Consider the following 23,362-nt stretch of genomic DNA (forward strand, 5'->3'; position numbering starts at 1 on the left):
ATTTCTTGATATCTTGTGTCACTATGTATGTTGTGGTGGTTCCGATCGATGAAAAAATGAGTGGCAGTGAAACATGTCAATAATAATAATAATGCATCTCTTTGTCTTTTATTTGGGGTTTTGTTTGTAATAAAATCAAATGACATTTAAAAAAAAAAACATTTGGCTTGTGAATGGATGCTTAAAAACCAAACATGAGTATTAATTTCACTTAAGTCTGGATTGCGGTATTTACACAGGAGCCCTGTTGCCAGTTGTCAAATTAACTCACAGACTAGTCTGGGGTACTATATAAACAAACCTACAGCTTTAACCAGGGTGACACTTTCAGAATTAAAAGTGTGTGGGCATGGGATGAACATTTTCTATTTACATTAGACACACACGCGCGCGCACACGCACACGCACTCACAATGACTATCTTTGGTTTGTATTGACATCATCAGCTGAACGACATACTAGCCACTCTACAATGCCACAGGACACTGGGATAGTGACCCTGCTTCAGGATGTGTTGCAGGTGATTTGTGAATGAGCCTTTCCTCCAGCCTATAAATGGGGTTATCCTAGCCTGACTATATTAACTCGTGTATGAATCACTGGTGGAAACACCAGCTGACAGTGTTTCATGATTAAAGAACTAGAATGTCAGAGTGTTCCACGCATTCTATTCTGCAATATAGTGATGTCACTGGGGGAAGCTGGGGAAAGATAGAAGGGAATACTATTAGCTTTCTGTCATACTGCCATATAGTACAGTATTAATCCCTGTACTCAAAAGAAAACTTGACAGAGAAATTTAAAGGGAAAATATATTTTAAAAGGTTTACAACTTTATAGGAAGTGAGCATAGTACAAGCAGCATTGCAGACAATTTCGCAAACATGTCCACACAACATCCCTTTAAGCCCCGTACTGGCATGACACAGGCAGGGTTTATAAGGCGGCAATAAACTTTGACATTTCGAAAAATAGGAATTCAGGGTAGGGAAGTGCGTGGGTGTGTGTACGCGTAGTCCTCGCAAGAACAGTGAGCCTCGGAAAATAAGTGAGGACAAAAGAAGTTTTCAAAAAACATTTTCTGGCTTATTTGTTTTTTTTTTAATCTAGGAAGGTTTTTGCTGAGAAGGCAGTGGAATGGGACAGACTGGGAGCCGTGCTGCAGCAGGACACAGGCGTACACTGGGCTCACAACGCCAGACCACGCCAGGCCGCAGGAAATAGCCTTTAGAATGGGAATCCATTTTGTCCCCAAAAACTCCTCACAAGTGTGTGCGTGTGCGTGTTTGTTCCAGGCATGTTTTTCCTCAAGAGCTTTCAGCGATTCGGTTCAAGATCTGACAGTTGGAGAGCTGAGTGCGTTCTGAAATGGGGAATGTGAGGTGCAAAAGGGGTAAAGTGAGGTTAAAACAAAAGGGAAGCGGGGAAGCATTAGCAAATCAAACAGGAAATACTGCAATACTACATTCTCCCCTTGTGATCTAATGAGAAGGAATGAGGTCTGTGGTGAGCTGGGACTTGTATGACATGACGTTTGCCATTTGGCACGCGTACATTGCTGAGAAGTCAACGAGGTGCCCTTTACTACTTATCAACGGGAGTAAGACCACCTGCTAGAAACACACAGCAGCCTTCTGCATTTCCTTGTACTGTACCGGTACCGTTCAATGCCAATGTTGAATCTAATCTGCTCTATAACATCAGGCGGGATGTAGGAGTCCTGGGAATGAGAGGAAAACCCTCATGGGGTTACATGGTGAATCTCCAGATAAACACATACCTTCAAATCCAGCCCAGGTTTTAATCCAATGCAGCGACACGGGAAATACACTTGAGCCGACGCACCACTTCCCGGGTGTCCAAGCCCACTTCATGGAAGACTGCTCTGGCTCATGGCTACATGTTAAGTCTGGGTTTACCTTGGTTCTAGTGTGTCTATGCCTACCTTTTTTTTTTTTTTTTTTACAGATTAAGACACATCGTATTGAAGTCTCTAGGCTGCAAGGTCATATGAGCTAGGTTTCCATCCAACGTTTTTATGCAGGCGGGGCCAGACTTAGAAATCAAACCGCAGGATAAGGTGGGATCTTTTCAAATCAATACAATTAGTAATGCGAGAAATGGTGGTAGAAACGGTTTTGCGTGCAAAATATTAATAGAATAACCATCATATGAAAGTAAACTATAAGTCCCACAGTGGTATGTCGTGTGGGCCTCTTTTCCTCTCAGGATCCCATGCAGTTTATTAGGCTATGGTTTAATATGTTCCATATCTTCAGCGTGTCCAAACGGAGTTGCTATCATGCTCCATTCCAATAAAAGTAAAGGGATACTTCTCTGGTGATAGGATAATGATGGTCTGCTGTTTGACAAAATACTTCATGGACAGTAGGCAAGCTGACCCACACTTTATGTGAAGCTGTTAGCTAAAGTGCAAATCAAGGCTACCTAACCTTTTTTTTTCTTACATAACTATCGGTATAATGGAAAATCCTTTGAGAAACACATTAAACACATTTCATGGACCGAATAAAATATTTTTATTCGGTCCATGAAAATAAAGTACCTTTTTATCTGCACTATGTCATCACGCACCACTTAACTGCACTGGTGCAACATTTGCATATTTTGTTTATGAAGAGTTCAGAACATTTGTGTTAAAATCTGTTGCCAATTGGATGGAAACCTAGCTAGAATCTAGTGATGTTTATATATATCGTTAACATGTGAAAAACAGTCATATTCATTCAAGGCTCAAAATCCAGCTGCTGAGATAATATAGGATTGCATAGCATATGGTATGTTTTTCTCCTCATTACCCAGAATCCTTATTCAGTAGCCCACCAGTGGTCCAGCCTAGCTCTTCAGAGGTGCACCATGGGTCAGTTCCCAGCTGTTCTCAGGCCGAGTCAGGCAGACAAATTTCACTCTAAAGGAGCGCCATCGATTGATCCAGAGAACAATTCCATGAGGGTTCACTTAAAGCAGAAACAGCAACTCTAGTTAGTCGAGTCTAGTGCATAATATAGTCTTCCTTCCATTTCTGTCTATAAAAAAGGTGTTGTACAGAGTGTTTGCAGGTAACATGAGCCAAAGTTCTTCAAACGATCCAGATCGTTGGTTCAGATTTCACAATAAAAAAAACAATCTGTAAATGTCACGTGGGCGTGTCTCTTTAACGCAGTTCGGTGTAAGACAAAACATTTCCTTTCAGGAAGTTTCCCTACTTCCTTAGAACATTTCCATCCTCGCCGGCAGTTCAGTTGACCTTAAAGAGACCGAAGTAGTGCTTTCCATTGGTGTTAAGGCTGTAGGATTGGCCCGTGACGGCCTGTATCTCTGCCCCTCTCTCCAGCCGCAGCAGGCCAGACACCTGGCAGGGTTTCAGGAAGTGGAATTGGTGGGATCCGGCTGCCGGTGTGGTCCCGTAACCCTCCCTGCACTGCAGCTTGGGTAGCTGCTGGCCCCCCTTCAACACCACCACATCCAGCTTCACCACCTGAGTCTGGTTTTCATTGAACAACACCTGGCAGACAGAGAGATGTAGGGTGAGAGATAGAGCACATCAAAGGAAGAAGAAATCTATTCAACAAGGGTTTGATTCATCCTGTGCTTTTTTTTTGACTGATGTAGTTTTGCATGTCATGTGGACACGGGACTACAACTCCCAGATGCTCACCTGACAGTACAGGAAGTATACTCCAGTTTTCTCCACTGTGAAGGTGCCTCTGTCTACGTTGTACTTCACCGCCTTGCTCATATTCAACTGGTCTGAATCTGTCCATCCTCTTATCAAACCGTCGGATCCCACTGAAAGACACACACGCATATACATGTAAAGTAGAGAGGGTCTGGAACCTAAATACATCATATTATTATTGTCTTTTCTTTATCCTATAGATTTGTCTGCATAGGGTTGATGTGTTGACAGTTAGTATCACTGTCATGAGGGACAAAGATCTTCCAAAATCTATGCTGTGAAGGAGCAGTATAGATGGCAGCTCCCACATCCTTACTACAGATGCCTCATTTGCTATGTCTGCTGTACATCACACTGCGCTATGCTACTTTCCTTTGTAATGGAATTAGGAGTGACGACCCCAACTCTAGAGCAATAACGGCGGCAATTTGAAGAAACAAAGAAGCAGAGTGGGCTGATTTGCTGCCATACTCCGTGCCGCAGTTATAAAACCACTGGGACTAAGATGATGACGATGTCACATCTGAACTCCTCCATCTGCACGTGCGCCCTCCCCAGTTGTCATCATCCACGTTAATAAACCTTACCTTTCTGAAAGGACTCCTTGGTTACTGGCGGAAAGAGAGAGAGGAAGGGGCAATTAGGATTTTATAACTGTAATTGAAACCACTTCGACAGATGCTACGTTACTGCACCGTGCGTGGCTCCAAAATGGTGCCCTATTCCAAAACCGTGCACTGGTACAAAGTACTGCACTACCTAAGGAATAGGACGCCATTTTGCACTCCACCTATGACGATGACCTGCCAAGTCACTTACTCTCAAACTGAGAAGCCACTTTCCTTTTGTTTCCGCCGTTCCCGTTCACAGGTCCCGCTTGCAGGGGGAGGAAGAAGAAGAAGCGACTTGAGTTAATATGACGGGCCAGTTCCAAGTTCCCAGAGATTGTGTCATTGGTCGCAGCTGTGGTGCGTGTGGTGCATGCATGTGGAGTGTGTGTGTGCCTGCGTGCTTGTCACAGCAACCATAATGTACACATTCACAGTCGTTTATCCGTCACCTCGGAACCTAAATGTCTCTAGCAGACGGAGGAGTTTCTCTCTCTGCATCTCCTGCTGCTTGGCTACTATATCTTTTTTTAACCTCGTGTTTTCGGCGAGAGTAGACTGGGGTCAGGTTAGATTGGCTAAACATCACATCACAATATTTTTCTGGTTTGTGGTGGTATCTGACGGTTTTTCGACGTTTCTAAAAACAAGGTTCTAAATACGGTTTATGAGTAGTGTGTAAACCAATGACGACTGCAACAGAGTTACTGGGCTTTCTCAATTCAGATTCTTGTGCACTCAATAAAACTAGCAAAAAGGTCCTATTTTGTCAACCTCTCATTTACTTAGCACCGGATCAAAACACCTGTATAAATGGTATTGTAAAAACTGACACTGGTATGCGAATACCATACTTGCATACCTTACAAGACCAGATTGAGTCCAGCCCCAGTGTAGCCTACTTTCCCCAGTCTACTTTTTGTGCCAACTGGGTCCAGTCAACTAAGACCAGAGCAGAGAGTTGAAGAGAGGGAAAAAGAGATGAAGGGAGGGAGGCACACAGAGGGGAACGAAAGAGAGGCACAGTGAGAGAGTAAGGGGGGGGGGGGGTAGAGCGGGGAAAGACGAAAAAAGGAGAGAGGTCTTTGGCTGCTCTATTACCCAAATGTGCTATAAAGACGATGTCGAAAAAAATCAAGAGCAACAGTCATGGCCACCATTCAAATAAATACAATAAATAAAATCCATCTTGAAAACTGACGGGGGGGGGGGGGGGGTGAGACAGGCCTTGTTCTCCTCCAGAGGTTTGCTTTAGCTCCAGTATCAGGCCTGCAGGGAGGGATTTCAGGCACTGATACACACACACACACACGTTAGTTATTCACTGTAGGATCAGATATGTTATAGAAAAGGGAAGGTAATGCTGAACACTGGGAGGTCGCTAAGCTTAGTGCCCCTGCATAAATGACTAGCAGGTGGGCGATCCCATAGCATTTTCTAAGCGTGAGCCTCCAGCGATACTGTTTTTTCAGTAGGCTGTCGATCAAAAACAACATTTCACATTTAGACCATTCATGATGTGGTCGATTCTGGGATCCTTCGTTATGAACTGAACTGACCGGACATCAAGTCATGAGTCTGGAGCAGCTGAACAACTCCTGGCGAATTCCGCACAAGTTCATTGTTGGCCATCCTCAGCATTTCTACTATTCAGAAATGGTGTATGAGGTGTGTGGGGCCTAGAGACCCTATTCTATATCTAATCCAATGGTTGATCATACACCTTTTGCCAATCTGCTCGATCTTCCACAGCGGATCATAGCTACGGCCAGTCTCATCGGGGTAAAAATCACTTTAGGCTCCTGAAGCATACGACGTGGTCTCCTTTCTCGTGCCAGACTGTTCCTCTGGGTTCTTGTCGGCTCAGAGCAGACCTGTAATTTGTGCATCGGTCATCCAGCTGCCTACTGTTTCCTGTGTCAACTTTTAGCAGCGGGTAGCGGGTGCCCATGGGGCCTGACCAAGGTGCAACGCGGAGCCAACATTCCCCTGGTCTGGTCGCTGTAGTTAAACGCGAGCCCGGCTTGGTGAAAACAAAGCAGAGCAGCAGCCAAAGGACCTCTCATCAGCTTGAATGTTGTTCATTAGGTACTGCATGTATGGTGATTCTCTCTGCTCTTATACTTAAGTGAACTGCCATTTGGATCCTTTATTACCTGTATGCTCACTGACTCAGTCCCACACACACAGACACACACACACACACACATAGACACATGCACGCACACACACATTTACCATCTCTCTTCACCCTTTGGCCCACCAGCAACTCTCTCTTCTCCATGAGTAGTTGGACAATTGCCTTGCGCTGTGTATTCACCTGTTGCAGAGAGGGAAGGAGAGAGGAGAGAGAGAGAGACACAGGCCAAAGCAAGAAAACAAGAGAGTGAAAAGGAGAAAGGACGAGAACCGCCAGAAAGCCACTGGGTTATTATGACGGTCGTCAAATTGGCTCCTGTTGCAAATTTACACAAACAGAAGATTCTAGCAAAACCGCATAAACAAACAGTATTCCAGTGTCTGACAGCATCCCACTGCAATGCCAATGCTTATAATAGGTCAACCACTTCCTCCTAAACTGGTTGCGACACCTTATGCATGTTTTTAGTGCCCTGCGTTCCTGACATTTCTTACCCCCCCCCCGTCGAGGCAGAGAAGTGAGAAGAATAAAAAAAAGTCCTGAAATTTGGCAGACCAAACATTATTAAAACTCTTATGGTACTACCCAATATATGTCAAAGGGGTTTATTGTTTGTTATAGCGATGGGGCGGAGGGGGGTGTCAGCTTGCTATTAGCAAATCTGCCCAAACTGGAGACAGCTTCTACTGGTGAGTGGAGAGTTGAAACATCAGCCGCTAGCAAAAACGCCTGACAGGTAGGTTGACAGCAGGCCACTGATACTGTTAAACACACCATACACCACGGTATAAATGCACAGGTAGGCTATCTCATTTTAAATTATTTCAAATAATAACCACTCATAATAAAAGTCTAGAGCAGTGATAAAATGGAATACAGGTGCATTACAAGTCATGCCTCAGCAAGCATTGTTTCCTATTCCTTTCGAACTGCATAATTCTGGTAGCCTGCAGTAAGTGGGCTTTACATGTTGCAAATCGCTTAGCCACAATAATGTTTTACGCAGCCCACTGCTTCAGGGCAAAGTCAGTTTGCTATAATGCGCTCTCGAGCCAAAAAGTCAAGGGATTCCAGTAAATTGGTCTAAAATTGGAACACAACTGGCAGTAGAAGGATTCAACTTGGCAGAGAGACTGCAGACGCAAAGCACTCACTCCACGGCTTGAGCGCACTTATTGGTAAGCAATAAAACTGCCTGTTAAAATACGCAGAATCAGCAGGACCGCACAGAATTGGCAATCTATCTGTCTACAATTTATAAACACTAAGACCGGGGAAGGGAAGGATGAATTGATTTGGCTTTGTGTTTAAAAAACCACCCCACGAGGGTTCCCGTAAACACCAGACGCAAGTGACACAAAGAAATTGCGTAACAGTCACTTCAGTAGCCCCCAAAATGATGTGTGCAAAGTACATTCGTAAAATGCTTACACTGTTACATATCACGGTTACTTACTTCATCCAACCGGTCTTGCAGGGTTTTAAATGACTGGGACAGGTCCCGCGTCTGTCTCCAGGTCCACGCCGTAAAAACTGCGCTGCAGGCGGCGAGCGACAGAGCCACCATGGCCATAAATGCCCACACAAAGCGAAGTTTGCGTACTTTTCTCCTCTGCAGAATTCGATGCATGGTCGTTGCACATTCCCCGTTTACCATCGCAGACTATTCGAAATGTCCATTTTTACTTAATTCTGGCGACACGTTTCCCCCCATCCAAAAACATTTCCAGAAAGGTGCGCAAGTGTTATTGGCTACAGTTACGAGTAAGATCTAAATCCTACTGATGAAAGTTTAAGTAATGTGAAAGATTAAATAATTGCATGGATTTCAAAACAGCAAGTATACGGCCAATGCTGTATCTTTAATCAATACATTAATCAAAAAAAATAACAAAATATCTTGGACTGTCTAGCTGCCATGTCGTATCCAAATGCGCTATGTCGAGATATATGCAGCCCGGTGCAGTTGTAGCCTTGCTAACATCCACAATGATTTCATACTTCTGCCACTTGATTCGTTGACTTGATTCAACTTCCTTGTCTTCTCATTGCCTTTTCAGCCTCACTGGGGGGTCATATGATATCTGGCATAGATCACGTATGATCCTGCACTAACGCATCATTTTTTCTTCTCTAGAGGTTTCAATGCAGAAGTGCACCCGGCCGTCGTGGTACCGAATGCACGAAAGCCAAGACTTCAAGCTTCAGGCTTCAGTCCGCAACTAGGATGTACTCTCTCAAAGGCCACTAATGATTTATGAAAGCGTTAGTCTAATTAATTTTGCTCCATTGGATGAATCACAACAACGATCTGCATCAACTTGTTGCAGGGAGGAAAGAACAGCTTTGGACTAAACTAATCCAGAATTGTCCACACGGTGGCTCTGATGTATAGGGCAAAACAAAGGGGTTTTCTCAAATAAATTCCCTCGCCTCCTGTACTTTCTCATTCGTCCACTCAGGCCTCTTTTTCAAAAGTTCAGAGCTAATCAAGGTGAAGAGTCAAGCGTGACCGTGCACGAAATTGCTCTTGTACGACTTGTGATGGTCCTACTCCCGCCTTCTACACTCACGTGTCGTTGAACAACTTACGTTTACAGGAGTTGATCCGAAAAGGAAGTTCTGGTTATAAGTCATTTTGTTGTACAAGACATATTAATAAAAATAAGTAACATGATGTTTGTTTTTATTCAAATGGGTGTTCCAGATATGTACTCTTCCGCGCTAGGATCCGTTCAGCCTAAACCTAATGCAAAATGGACCAAATAAAGCCAAGATAATTTTACTATGAAGATAGGCAAATCATTTCTCCAATAATAATCCCTGACAACTTGTAGGCGATTTCATGACGATTGTTGCTTAGCCCAAGCGCATAAAATGTTAATCAAGTCATGGCAAACTGCGAATTAAGCAGGACATCAAATACTTCATGTGTAGGCTAATTTGTGCACCCCAACGTAGCGGGTTAGTCCTGGGCGTATACGTGAGGGTGGGACAGTAGGGACTAGGGACCCACCAGGGATGGGCGGATCAATACTAAACAATTTGATCCAGACGTTACATTTATAAGAATCGACCTTCACAAAAAATATCGATGGTGTTTTGCTTGACCAATGCATTTAAAAAAACGTAATGTACGTGCAGCCTATAAAATGCTGAAAAGTGTAAAATCAAAATAGTTTAGGATAGGCTACTATACCCATTTGATGGGTAATAGCCAGCTACTACTATCCATTTGCTGCTTGTTTACAGTACTCTTAAATTGCTGCATGTACTTTTATACTGTGTTGTATATTATCCTTTTATTGTTTTGCAATATATTTTGCTTTATATTTTTTTCTTAATTCTTACTACGTAGATGTCGGGTGCCGTGTAACAATAATTTAATTCGGCAGGATGACACTGTGTTGTTCGGTATTTTGATGAACAAACTTGAAACTTGGATAGGAATAGGAATTACTTCTCCTTTTGCCTTCCCGCTGTGCAACTGATGGACTACGACAACATCACGTCGAGAATGATTTTTACTGTACTACTACCACCATAAAAACAAACAAAAACGACCAGTAAACATCTGCAGTTAATGTTGTAAGTTAATGATTCACATATTTTTTACAACCATGTTTATCAGAATTTCTGACATATTCCCCATTAAACTCGCCGGTCTGTCCATCAGTTTGCATTGACTGGTAACCTGCTTACTTCTGCCACTTAACGCATCCTTCCCACTCCTAACCACTTTGGATAGTTACAGTAGTACCTTACCGGTCTCTTTAGGTGTAGGTAGTCTACACACAAGTTGATAATTCGTAGAGAAAAGGCATCTCATTTACAAATGAAGCAGTCTTGTACTTCATCTCTAAACAGCACTCATCACCTCAGCATTTACCAGGCAATTGAAGTTCCAGCTGTTTAAAGCAGCAGTAATGTACGTATGAAGGGGTAGAGAAACCGGGTCATATGTGGGGTTAAACTAGTGATTAAAACAGTTTAACAGTTAACTTAGGTAGAAGCATGCTGGTGTTAAATTAGATGGACTTTTTGTTAATTACATGACTCAAAAGACAATGTTACTGTGACTACACACGGAATCAACCTAAATTTGTTGTTTTTTTCTTCTGCCCGATAACTACGGGTATATTAGTATATTATTTTAGCGATAGGGCTGGCTGAAAGTGTCCCCAACGATTGTGAAAACAAAGCTACACCCTTGGTTCTAGTAATATTGTTTTCAGCTACCTGAAGACATTGGCTCGAGAATATGTTTTGCAAATGTGGCGTGCGTGAGACATCTAACTGCACTGTAGGTCCTTCCAAATTCTAGAAAACAGTAAAAACCTCGAAGAACGGTGCCGCCACCCCTCTGAAACAACAGGTAGTGTTGGACTGTGTACCTGTACTGGTGAAAATGCAAGTGCTGATGCTTTTAATTGCCGTTTTATTGCAGCAGGTGATCTTTATTGATAAAAAAACGAAACTTACCCCAAATGACAGAAGAATAAATGTTAGAATTATGCAGGAATACTGATGTTAAGAGCAAACGGTTTTTGCTTTGTCTGATAACTGAAATGGTGGGGGGGGGGGGGTCCATGATTCTTTGCTGGCTTATTGCTTAGTGCTGCAACCATTATCTCTGGAGCTTTAACGCATATATTTAATGTGACATTCATTTCTGGGGATGTACCTAAAGTTTTGATAACCACTCATTTGTAAAATAGCTATTTGAATATTTTGCTCCACACTCATGGAATACTGTTCAGAGTGATTATATGTTAAACATGCATTTAAGACAATTTAAATGTCTTGTGAATTATATTTTTGTCAATTTTGATAGTTTTACTTAATGTATGTTATTTTAGTTTCAGCGTTTATTGTTGTAATACAGGGCTCACCTGTGAAGAAGACCTTTGGTCTCAGTTGATTTCTCAGTAAATAAAGGTAAACTAAATACATGTGAGACTGCTTTGCGCCTATTCACTGGGGTTTTGGGATGCAGGGTCTCTGGTTTAAAAAAAACAGTCTCCTGTGTACACAGCTGAGAAGGAAGAAGCAATGCAAGATCTCCAACTTGGCAGAAAAATCAGTCCATCAAGCGAGGAGTTAAACAAATGTTTATGGTGGTCAATAACAGTGTCAAATTTGGTCCAAATAATATTTTAGTGCTTATTTCCTAAATGAGGCTTGATCTAGAAGTTTGGAAATGTTGTTGTTTCGAGTGTGCTTCCCACTTAGCAAAATAATTCTAGGCAAAAAGTATTTCCAACTTTCTTTGCTTAGTGTGTATGTATATATACACTCACCTAAAGGATTATTAGGAACACCATACTAATACTGTGTTTGACCCCCTTTCGCCTTCAGAACTGCCTTAATTCTACGTGGCATTGATTCAATACAGTGCTGAAAGCATTCTTTAGAAATGTTGGCTCATATTGATAGGATAGCATCTTGCAGTTGATGGAGATTTGTGGGATGCACATCCAGGGCACAAAGCTCCCATTCCGCCACATCCCAAAGATGCTCTATTGGGCTGAGATCTGGTGACTGTGGGGGCCATTTCAGTACAGTGAACTCATTGTCATGTTCAAGAAACGGATTTGAAATGATTCGAGCTTTGTGACATTGTGCATTATCCTGCTGGAAGTAGCCATCAGAGGATGGGTACATGGTGGTCATAAAGGGATGGACATGGTCAGAAACAATGCTCAGGTAGGCCGTGGCATTTAAACGATGCCCAATTGGCACTAAGGGGCCTAAAGTGTGCCAAGAAAACATCCCCCACACCATTACACCAGCACCACCAGCCTGCACAGTGGTAACAAGGCATGACGGATCCATGTTCTCATTCTGTTTACGCCAAATTCTGACAGTACCATTTGAATGTCTCAACAGAAATCGTGACTCATCAGACAAGGCAACTTTTTCCTATTTGTATTGGAGATGAGTGGTACCCGGTGGGGTCTTCTGCTGTTGTAGCCCATCCGCCTCAAGGTTGTGCGTGTTGTGGCTTCACAAATGCTTTGCTGCATACCTCGGTTGTAACGAGTGGTTATTTCAGTCAAAGTTGCTCTTCTATCAGCTTGAATCAGTCGGCCCATTCTCCTCTGACCCCTAGCATCAACAAGGCATTTTCGCCCACAGGACTGCCGCGTACTGGATGTTTTTCCCTTTTCACACCATTCTTTGTAAACCCTAGAAATGGTTGTGCGTGAAAATCCCAGTAACTGAGCAGATTGTGAAATACTCAGACCGGCCCGTCTGGCACCAACAACCATGCCACACTCAAAATTGCTTAAATCACCTTTCTTTCCCATTCTGACATTCAGTTTGGAGTTCAGGAGATTGTCTTGACCAGGACCACACCCCTAAATGCATTGAAGCAACTGCCATGTGATTGGTTGATTAGATAATTGCATTAATGAGAAATTTAACAGGTGTTCCTAATAATCCTTTAGGTGAGTGTATAGGTACTGTATATACAGCTCTGGAAAAAATGGTATATGTAATATATGAGACACATGATATCTTGACAACTTTGAACATTATTTTTATTTCGATATGCCTGTTCAAATTCAACATGGACTATGCATATTCACAAGCCTAGCAAACCCACATCAAAAATCTAAGAAATTATTCAAATAAGGTTCGGTCCACATTAAGACAGTTAACAGGCAGAGCTTTGGCACCCAAGAGTTTTCAGTACGAATACAATGATCACTGTTCTACTGCCAACGGTCTACCATCTCATAACTATATCACCTCTCTGACTCTATAAGCCAGATCTACGACTATTTGATTAGAGTAGGTCATGTGGTCAATCTTACACCTAGCCTAGTGTAGAATGATTACACCAGTCAAACCCTCTAAGATAACGTGCATACATAGGGTGTATGGCTTTGGTGGACTGTATGCATCCATAGGTAGGATGTACATGAGCCAAAAGAAGCTAACCTAGATGCCAGAAGGTGGCATTTGTTGTATTGTAGCTGCATTAAGAGTAATTGCAAGGCTGGAACATTTTTGCTTAGTTCACTGGTTGAGTTTGAATAACATGTTGTAATTTGTTGTTTAAGGAAAATAGTACTTTAAAACAATAACAAATTAAATTACTGTTTTGTTTGGTGTTATTGCATAGTTCTTGTTAAGCCAGATTTCAGACATTTCATCTTAGCTTAGGATTCAGGGAAAGCTATGGGGTCACAAGTAGAAACACATTACTATACACACAAGTCATGTCAAAATACTTACAGCTGGTTCATTTACTGTCTAACATTTGTTTGTACTAACCTTTAAAAGGTTAGTACAACACTTTAAAATACCATGTCTTCCCTAAAGGTATTAGTCAATGTTCCTAGATTAATTAGATTAATTAGAACAATGCAAAGAATTCACAGTAACGAGTCATCCGAAGATAGTGGACAGTGTTTAGGTGCCTCCCTGGGCTAATTTCTCCAGCTCGTCCCCTTCACAGCGCATGCAGTGGTACCCCATGTCAGCCGTAATATCTGAACACCCCTGGCTGAGGTAGAAATCAAGAGATGGTTTGTTCCAGTCCAGCACACTGAAGTTGAGCAGGGAGCAGCCAGCGGCCAGGCCCAGCTACAGCACAGGGGTGAGTGTAAGAGACCGGGAGGAAAAAGTTAAATATAATATAGTAATATATAGTCATATAATGAATGAAAAGGCATCAGGATAAAGTTGACCTTTTCACAAACATAAATAACCACTGTAATACCACTTCATGACACACAGTTCAAGTGTATATTGGACTTAAAAGAAGAAAGGCAAAGGCATCAGGGTAAACTACAGTGAAGTTCATACAAACCTGCACAAAGGCACATCGGTTGCTCTCAAGGTGAATCTTTGTCATTACTATAACCATATAAACAGAGGGTTATCTTCTAATGGCAAAGGAGTAACATTGCAGCACCACTCACCTGAGCTACTTTGCTCATCAGTGCCTTCCCGATACCTTTACCTGTGGTACCAAAACAGAGACATACCACAGTTCACTGTCGACCATCGAAAGCTACATTTCTGAACTGGTTCAAACTCTCCCCCAAATGTACAAGTACATTTTTGTTCCCTTTTTAACCTTTGAAATGTCTATTTGTTTTACATTTGACTAATGAAATTACGCTCATCAATGGAGAAAGAGCTAGCTATTGAAAAGGCTAGCTAGCTAGTTGTTTCATGTTTGAGTCGCAGTCGCAGTGTAGGACGCATGATGCAACATACATTTGGCAGGTGGTCTGCCTGGGACAGAGGGATTGAGGATGCTTCTTGGCTTGAAGTGCTGGCATAATGACATTAAGTATTTATTACATGATCAGCATTGATCAAATAGTTCTAATTTTGTGTAATTGGTCCACAGAACAATTTTCCTGGGGATACACAGTTCAATCCTGTGTGCAAACACAGTCTCTGTTAAAGGTTGTTCCAGTTAGACTAAAACCCCATACACACATAAGAAGCACCCCAGAATAGTAGAACAACAATACACTAGACTGGTCTGGATTAGCCAGTGAAGGGTCCAGATAAAAATACCTTCCAAAAGTTATGGTGGTAGTTTCAAAACGACAGTTGGTAAAGACAACTCTACTCAACCATTTGTGACAAAGTGAGTGAGTACCCTCCATTTTATCTGGAACTGGAAACAAAATCAAGGAAATAAAATAGTTCTCATTAAAAATAACTGTTCTGTCTCAGAACACAAGAGATCATGTTTAATCCTGGTTTCTTTTATGTTTTTGGATTTTGTTTTCCAGTTCCCGGTTCTGTTCCCTGAAATGATTACAGCAGTGGTCCAAAAGACCACACAGAACACATTCTTATTCCATATTTGTGAAAGCAAAACTGGATAAAACCAAGGCCCATATTCCCAGTGTTTTAGAGCAGGATTCCCAAACTAGGATCAGTTTTTGATACATAATTACTAAGGATGGCGTCTCAGTCTGACCTCTGAACTCCGGCATTACGTACAGGTCTTCCATGTAGACGGCCCGGCCTTTCCATGAGCTATAGGAGTAGAAGTAGAGGGCGTAGCCCACCTTGGTATGTCCTGCAATCAAAACACAGTTTCGGTTAACGCCTCAGGATATTATGTATATATAATGCTGAACACTCAAAAAAAAACACACCCTCTTAAAACTCACACATACTGTTCGATGTGTGTATACCCACAAACCTATCCCCAAGAGTAGGTTCATGCACAAGTATAGACACAAACATACAAGTAAGAAAAATGGATGTGAAGAGGTGGCTGTTAGGAAAATTAACCAGGTGTCCAGCAGGGTTGCCAGGCAGACAGCTTCTCTTCTGAATGTGGAAAAAGAGACGTCATGGAAGGTAAAGAGAGGCTGGTGGCAACAGGAATGCATACTTTTCTCTTTCAGGAGGTCTCATAAAAAAGATGTGAGGTCGCTTACGTAATTAGTTGAAAGAGACAGAGAGAAGCAACTCTGCCAGATGATGGTTAGGTAACAGTAAGAGCTTATGAACATGCTGTAGGGCGCTAACATGTTTTATGCATAATAACTGTTCTGAAATGTTGCTAATTGATCAAACATTTTGGATTGATAAATGATGTGAAAATATTTCAAAACAGAGAGTAAGTTCTTCCCTCACCCTCTTTGCTCCTGTGTTCTTCAGGTACTTCAGCCACGATACCATGAAAGAATGGGTTTTTAATGAATCCATCCTGCTCCAAATCTGGGGAAGAGAGTTGACAAGGATATATAAGTGCATATACTGTTAATTTCGTAATCTGTTAACATGACTATAACTGATCACTGTGAGTTGAGTGAAGTGGATATTTTCATAGTTGGATTTTATTAGCATGCCTTTCTGTGTCACTTTGATTTGGTCCAATACTTTCTCGTATTCAGCCAGTTCCTGAGTACACAAGAGGACATCAAATAAACATTAGACCTTATAAACAATAAACAACATGGAATATGTTATTGATTTTTAATTTAAGGATATTATTATGTGAAAAGTATATATTTATGGATTTAAATGTTATGTTATTAAATTAATTCTTTAAAAAAGAGAGGTCTCAAATTAATGGCAACCAGCTGAACCATGTTGTAAAACGTGACGTTAAAAACGTTTGATGAAACATTTATACCATGGTAAATGTAAAAACATGGTTTCAGCATACAAGATTAACTTTGCATATAATCGTAGAGTTGGGGATAGTTCAACAACAACAACAAATAAAATGTTTACATTTATTTGTAGACACGCTAGCATTTCTGACAGCTTACCAAAAGCATTCGCGCGATGTCTTTGCAGTCCTCCAGGGTAGCAGGGCGAATAGAGAAATCCATATTGTGAAATATATCAAGGAAATAGAGAATTAGGCTACAAGATACGAAGGAGATAAGATAAGATAGGAGAAAGGAGAAAGAAATGAATTATTTCACTAAAGATCAAATGGGTAACCCAGATCCAAATCTGAAGCATCCGGTTATTTAAACTCACCACCAAGTTGGTAGTACAGGAGTAGGAAGTCCAACGGCAGGCAGAAGGGGACGGAGCGAAATTACGTTACACAAATCTTCCCATCTATTAAACATGTATCTAAATCGGTTCTCTGCTCCCACGAGTAGATTATTTTAAGAACAAAGTGCACAACGCTTTGTAAACTTGACACTTTGCTAACGTTAGTTTCGAGTTCTTGCACACGTTAAACCGTTCCCCAGCGAAAATATTGTAATAAAAATAATATACGCCAATAAGCTCTTGCTTCTGCCAGTCTCATAGAGTTGCATTTGCTTCTAACGTGGGCTACAGAAATGACATATCTTGGTATAGTTCAACAATCTTTAATAAAATGGAGGTTGTTTATAACCTAATAGCGCCCCCTGTGTGGAGGTGGAGAACATGGGAACTCATAGACCCCCTAGTTTCATCATAAACCCATGACCCATGCCTACAGAAATCCTATACAAGCTCCACTTTGAAGGCATGGAATAAGTCACAAGTTCCTTCAGTCTTTAACCTTCAGGACCTTACATATCGTATACCCACAGGCCATTACGACGTTAAACAAGGCTGCAAAATAAAAGATGATCAAATGTCAGTAACAATGAATTTCCTCAATTTTTTTTATCTGTCCGTTCATTAATGACACACAATTCCCAGATTTGTCCCTGACATGCACACACACACACGAACCCATCAAACTTATCACATAGTGTATAGTACATTATTAATTCTACTGTTTATTACTACTGCCACTACATCGTGTAGGCTATATAAACATAACTGACCCAGATCCTCCCCTGGCAATGGTCCTCCCTGTAAATTGTCATTCTAGGGTTATACATATCATTTCCCGTTTAATCCTTGCTATTAATTATACAATATATGTTATCTTCAAATGTATTTAATTAACTAGATTTTTTGGTAAAAGTAATACATTTCACCTGTTGGAAGCACGTTGCATATGTATTTTTATCATTTTAATATATCTAAACTTCTGAAACATCCGTTGCATTTTGCACTGAAATAGCCTACTGTATGGATGCAATGCCATTCATTTTCAGTGTTATTATCGTGAAAACGTGAAGCCTATCAGACATAAATGATTTGAACGATTACATAAAAGAACAACATTTTGTGATAGGCTATTGCAGGTTGTGTTCCATTTCCTCTTCTGTAGGTTATAAAATAACGTCGTTTATAACACCAATAGCCTACCAAGCACCCCTGGTTAAATATTAGACCCACATAGAGTGACAAGTAAAGTGACTACACTAAAAATAGAAAAGGGCTGGCCATTGCCGGCTAAAATTAGATTTGGACGAAAAAGAAAATAGGGGTTTTTACAGTCCAAGGTATTCAGTGGTGTGATGGGTGGGGAGGAAGTGGGCAGGAGGGGGCGCGCGGGCTTCGAATCCGTCATGACAAGATATTCCCTTCGAAAAACGTCTACTTGTATCTAAAAATAACACACATTTAAATGCCATAGACGCTGGTTGGCACATGTTGTAGACACTGCGTCAACCGATAATTCGGATAGCATCGCCCTCTTGTGGGTTCTAGAAAACTAGGAAGCATCGGAAAGAATACTAGGTTGACTAGTGCCAGCTATTAACAGCCAATCCAGTCTTGGAACAGTTCTTTCTTTCATTAGAAGAAAAAGCAGAGTTGCAAGTCTTTTCATCAACCCATGAGCCCCTGTGACTAGTACTGACGTGCGCGACGTCCTTGGAGATTTTCAGAGGAAGTTTACAGTTCGCATGCAATTATATATGGACATCTGTGTGGAAAGTGTAAAATCGCCATATTACGTGTGTCAACGGTAAGAGACAGAAAAGGGAGATCATAGTAGGACACCAAGACACTCATAATTCGCCTTAAGGACTAGATCGCAGAAAAAGTCTTAAGATCATATTAAAGCTAAGATTATATGTACAACATCAATATCCTACATTTTATTATTTCACTAAAAGAAGGATTGATATACATGCATATTGTAATACACGTTTAATACATATTTTGAATTCCGTAGAATGTCTAGATATTTTTTAAACCATAATTGTGCTGGTCCGCAATGGAAGGGTTGCTGTTTTGAGGTGAAACATCTATTGTCCCTGAGCAAGGCCCTTAATACACATTTTTCCTGTTGGTTGCTTTGGATAAGAGTGTGTGCTGAGTTGCAAAATAGCTGTATTTTCCTTCTAATTTAACGCTTTTCAAACATTCTGTTTCAAAGTGTTCACTTGGGCATTTGGACAGTTTCTCACATTCACTTGCAGATCCTCCCATGTTCTGACAGACTGCATGCGGAGCGTCAATGATCTGCAATATTTAGGTCTCCCCCCAGATGTTCAATGGGGTTTAAGTCCTGGCTTTGGCTGGGCCACTCAACGACATTCACTGACTTATCCCAAAGCCAAATGTTGTCTGACTGTGTGTTTCAGGGCATTGGGGATTTTTTTTTTGGGCCACTTCTAGGAAGAGTCTTGGTGGATTCAAACTTCTTCCATTTCACAATGATGAAGCCCACTGTGCTCCTTGGAACTTTCAATTTTTTAGCCATTTTTTAAAACCTCCCAATGCCTCAACACGATTCTCTAAGGTCTATGGAGAGGTCCTTAGCCTCCATGGCTGGGTCTGCCATGTAAAATGTGGTTTACCTTTCTAAATCATGTACAATCAATTGACTTTGCCACATGTAGTCTCCAATCAAGTTATAGAGACATCTCATGGCCAAACAAAGGACAGGATATATCTTAACTTAATTTAGTGTCATGGCAAATTCTCTGAATACTTATCAACATGTTTTGCCATTATGGGGTATTGTGTGATGCCAAAATAAATATGTTTAATCAATTATCAATCAAGTCTATAACAAAACAAATTTCAGAGAAAGTGAAGGAGCCTGAAAGCCTATAAGAGTTTTACAGACCCTGACCAAAAAAGATTTGGATCATGTTGCAAGCAGGGCTTCTGGAGGCTGGGCACACTTATGTATTAAATACAACTGATAAGAGCATTCCAATCAGTTTAGCCTTTTAAATCTTAATTCATTATTGAATTACTGATCTTATTAGCACACCGACTTTTAGGCACTTTGTGAATAAAGGCCCAGAACTCTTTTAAGATGCCTGTGTCTAATTGCATTTATAGACATTCTTGATTTCACTGAGAATAAAATTACTTATTACGTATAGTTTTGTAATGGGCCAACTGATCACCAAGGCCTTCTCTTTGTCAGTTTGAATGGTCTGGTGTTGCGTCTTGTTGCAACTCTTAAATAATTTAGGCCAGCACAGGACGCTGCATCCTTTTCCTGTTTAGTCTAAAACGTGATTGGTTAGTGAGCTGAAAAGTATTTTCATGGCAGTTCCGTCATCACCAAACCTCATGATAACAGGATCAGACAAAAGCCAATGAGAGATATTCAAAATAAAAGGCTGATAAACACAACGATGTCTACCTGGCACCTGTCTACTCCTTCAGTCCACTTCTAGTCTAATGTAAAAAAAAGTCACTATGTAAAACAATGATAACTGTCTAATAAATCTAATAAATAAATAACAAAATGTAAAATAAACCTATTCCCATTAGTACAAGATATCGAAAAGACGTCTCTGGTTGGAAAGACATTGAAAAGACAGTTTCAAGATATCTTACTCACAATATAAAAGGCTTAAAAAAAAGGTGTTTCATGGTCCATAAAAATAATCCACAAAATAACAATGTTTTCCTGGCCAAGTGACCTCACCAGCAAAAAACATGTTTAGATATTTTGGTCAGGTTCAGAAATGTGATGTGGTAAACATTTCTTATATATTTCACTTGACATTTTACCTACATTTTGTGGAAAAATACATTCAAAATACAGAGAGTTTTCCTTTTTTGTATGTTAGCACAAACGGTGAACAGAGTTGACCCACCGATTGTTTTACGACTTTTCCTGGTTATGTGTTGTGGAGAAATTCATCGTGATAGACAAACTGTGCTGTAAGCACGTTTCTGATGAGATAGCATGGTCTGGAGCACAAAGAACAGCCCAACCCAGTGCATTGGGAATATAGGACATTGTGATAAGGGAGCTATTTTAATGGCGAGACTCCTTATGTTGTGTGGATGTGTGTAGGTTGACGGTCCGTCCCATAGGAATCAGAGCAGTCCATTAAAAAGGCATTATTCGTTGCTCTGTTCAAGGCTGTTACTCAACAAGGATCTCTCTCTCGCTATCGCTCTCTCTCTCTCTCTCACTGCACAATGAGCACAGATATTTTACCCCAAAACTCTATTTGAGTATTTTGTTCATAACTTCACATGAAAATCCCCCTAAAGGTTTTAAGATAGAGCACTCTTAGTCAAGAAGAAATGTGAGTTTGGCATAATGATGCATGTTATCTCCATATTGTTTCTGTACTTAAAGTGTTTCATCTTGAAATTCTGATGCTGACATTCATACTCTTTTGGGATAAATTGACTTATTAACAAAATATTTATATTTAGTTCTGAGGTACAATGTTGTGATAATGACATTAAAAAGAGATTGATCTTAGACAATTTACTGATTTAAAGACTACTAGTACTAATTCAGGAATATAACTGGATTTTTCTATCAGTCTCTCTGTCTCATTCTCACTTGTCCTTGTTGCCCTTCCTCTCTTATTTCTCTTTGTCTTTCATTTACTCTGTCGTTCTCATTCTATTCTTTTTTGTGGATGGCTACTAAAGCTCCACGTGCATGTTTCTGTAGCAGCATTTGTGTTCATAATTGGGAGATTGCAGACTTTAACTGTAATTATTTGTTAATGTTAATAAATGAACATTTGTCAAGACAGATCAGGACAGCACCGTAGCCTAGGCCATGAAGTAACATATTATAAAAAGATCAAACCTTAAGGAATGTCAACAGCATTGCAACATGTAAAGGAATTACCCTTACATTTGTTCTCAACCGTAGCCTAGTCTATTTAAAATAAACTCCCCTTCATAAAAAACTACCAGTCACTACTTGGTCTGGTGGTCTGGGCGGAAAAAGGGGAAATTAGATCATCAGTGGGCTTACGTAACTCGGCTGCAAGTAGCTGAGAAAGAAAAATGGAGAAGAAAAAAAGCCCACACAATCTCACTATGCCTCTATAAGTCGTTCGCATCCAGTTCGCAGACTTTAAACTCTCATCTGTAAACCATATAAGGAAATGAGTTGTCGTCATGTGTCACCTCAGTAACCTTGCACACTACAGCATGAGGCATCGAACCATATTTATTTGACCAGCCCTCACGGCTCACACCTACTGTGTCTGAGAAAAAAAAACATGTGACTCAAGAAGGTCAGGTCACTCTTTGTCTGACGCACTGAGACGTTTAGAGAAGAAAATTAAACAATAACCCAATGTCTTCCATTTTCGGTAAATCAGATAATATACAGTTCCACCAAGTGTTTGCTGTTGACTTGATATTAAATAGGACTACATTTTAAATAATTTACTGTAAAAAGGAAGGCCAGGCCTATTCCCAGATGTAGCTATTTAGTCAAAGAAACATGAAAAATAAAATCTGCAGTAAACACAAGCTCAGGCTCCATTACTTAACAACACTTTTTGGGCATTTTGAAGTATGTAATCAAAACAAGTAAAATGCTAACTATGTACTATGATGTAACAGAACTGCACAAAAACAGAACATATCACAAACACTAAATACGAGTTTCTTCAGCTTCAAGGTAGCGAGCTAAACTAAAATATATACACAAAAAAAATGAAAATAACTCCAACAAACCAGTGGGTAACAGCTAATTTAAAAACATTTTTTTTTTTTACATAATAAAATGTACTCATTAACCACACTCTAATGGACATTTTAAACATATTGGTTGATTTTTTTGTTTTACTAGAAAACAAAAACATTTTCAGAAATACAGTCACTTTAACATAGCCTGTTTTCCCTAGAAAACTGGAAAATGTAACTATTTTAGACATTCTACATTAAGTTATTTACTCCCTAATGAAATGGTGGCTGTACAGGCTAAAATGAAATAGATGTATTCATGATGTTGTTCAAATCACTTTCAATATCTACCCAAATATTTTAAAACTCAGTATATTAGTCTCTGTTTGCTGTTTTGTTGACAACACCACTGCCACTATTGCCCAAGGTAAAATGTGTGTCCAGCTAACATGTACAGGAATGTGTTACTATTAAACACAAGTAGCATAACTTTGGAAGTACTAGTCCTGGGCTACAGAGTTCATATAGCCAGCCTGGTGGTGGACTAACATTTGGGCTTTGGACATACATTTCTACAGAGACAGATTGATCAATGGAGAAATATCTACTTGCGTACATTATACTTATAAAATACTGTCTGTTGATGTTTTGATTGTCCACCTTTAATGTGACCTATAACGTGAACAATTCAATTGAAAAACAAACCACCAC

The 23,362-nt window shown here is 40.5% G+C and overlaps 2 protein-coding genes across 8 annotated transcripts; both read right to left on the bottom strand.

Annotated features, from left to right (window-relative positions):
- Positions 1–186: 186 nt before the first annotated feature.
- tnfsf12 (TNF superfamily member 12) lies at positions 187–8,592 on the bottom strand. Its single transcript, XM_010905946.3, has 6 exons — positions 7,905–8,592; positions 6,547–6,628; positions 4,520–4,576; positions 4,288–4,311; positions 3,680–3,810; positions 187–3,526 (listed from the first exon to the last, which is right to left on the bottom strand). The coding sequence occupies exons 1-6, from the start codon at positions 8,103–8,105 to the stop codon at positions 3,260–3,262; spliced, it is 762 nt and encodes a 253-aa protein (XP_010904248.1). The 5' UTR covers positions 8,106–8,592; the 3' UTR covers positions 187–3,259.
- Positions 8,593–12,975: 4,383 nt separating this feature from the next.
- LOC105031480 (diamine acetyltransferase 2) lies at positions 12,976–17,253 on the bottom strand. Of its 7 annotated transcripts, none has more exons than XM_029117691.2 (8): positions 16,931–17,252; positions 16,714–16,810; positions 16,288–16,339; positions 16,073–16,156; positions 15,428–15,506; positions 14,684–14,741; positions 14,383–14,423; positions 13,927–14,044 (listed from the first exon to the last, which is right to left on the bottom strand). In XM_029117691.2, exons 1-7 carry the CDS (start codon positions 17,023–17,025, stop codon positions 14,400–14,402), a joined length of 489 nt encoding a protein of 162 aa, XP_028973524.1. In that variant the 5' UTR covers positions 17,026–17,252; the 3' UTR covers positions 13,927–14,044; positions 14,383–14,399. The 7 variants fall into 7 exon arrangements, 5 of the variants coding, with proteins under 5 accessions (XP_028973525.1, XP_010904243.1, XP_010904244.1 ...); XM_020043345.2 differs by having other exon boundaries at positions 13,987–14,044; positions 15,405–15,506; positions 16,931–17,251; XM_029117692.2 differs by lacking the exon at positions 14,684–14,741 and having other exon boundaries at positions 12,976–14,044; positions 15,405–15,506; positions 16,714–16,743; positions 16,931–17,248.
- Between the last annotated feature and the right edge of the window lie 6,109 nt (positions 17,254–23,362).

The sequence above is a fragment of the Esox lucius genome, chromosome 24, assembly GCF_011004845.1.
Source record: "Esox lucius isolate fEsoLuc1 chromosome 24, fEsoLuc1.pri, whole genome shotgun sequence".
NCBI lineage: Eukaryota > Metazoa > Chordata > Actinopteri > Esociformes > Esocidae > Esox > Esox lucius.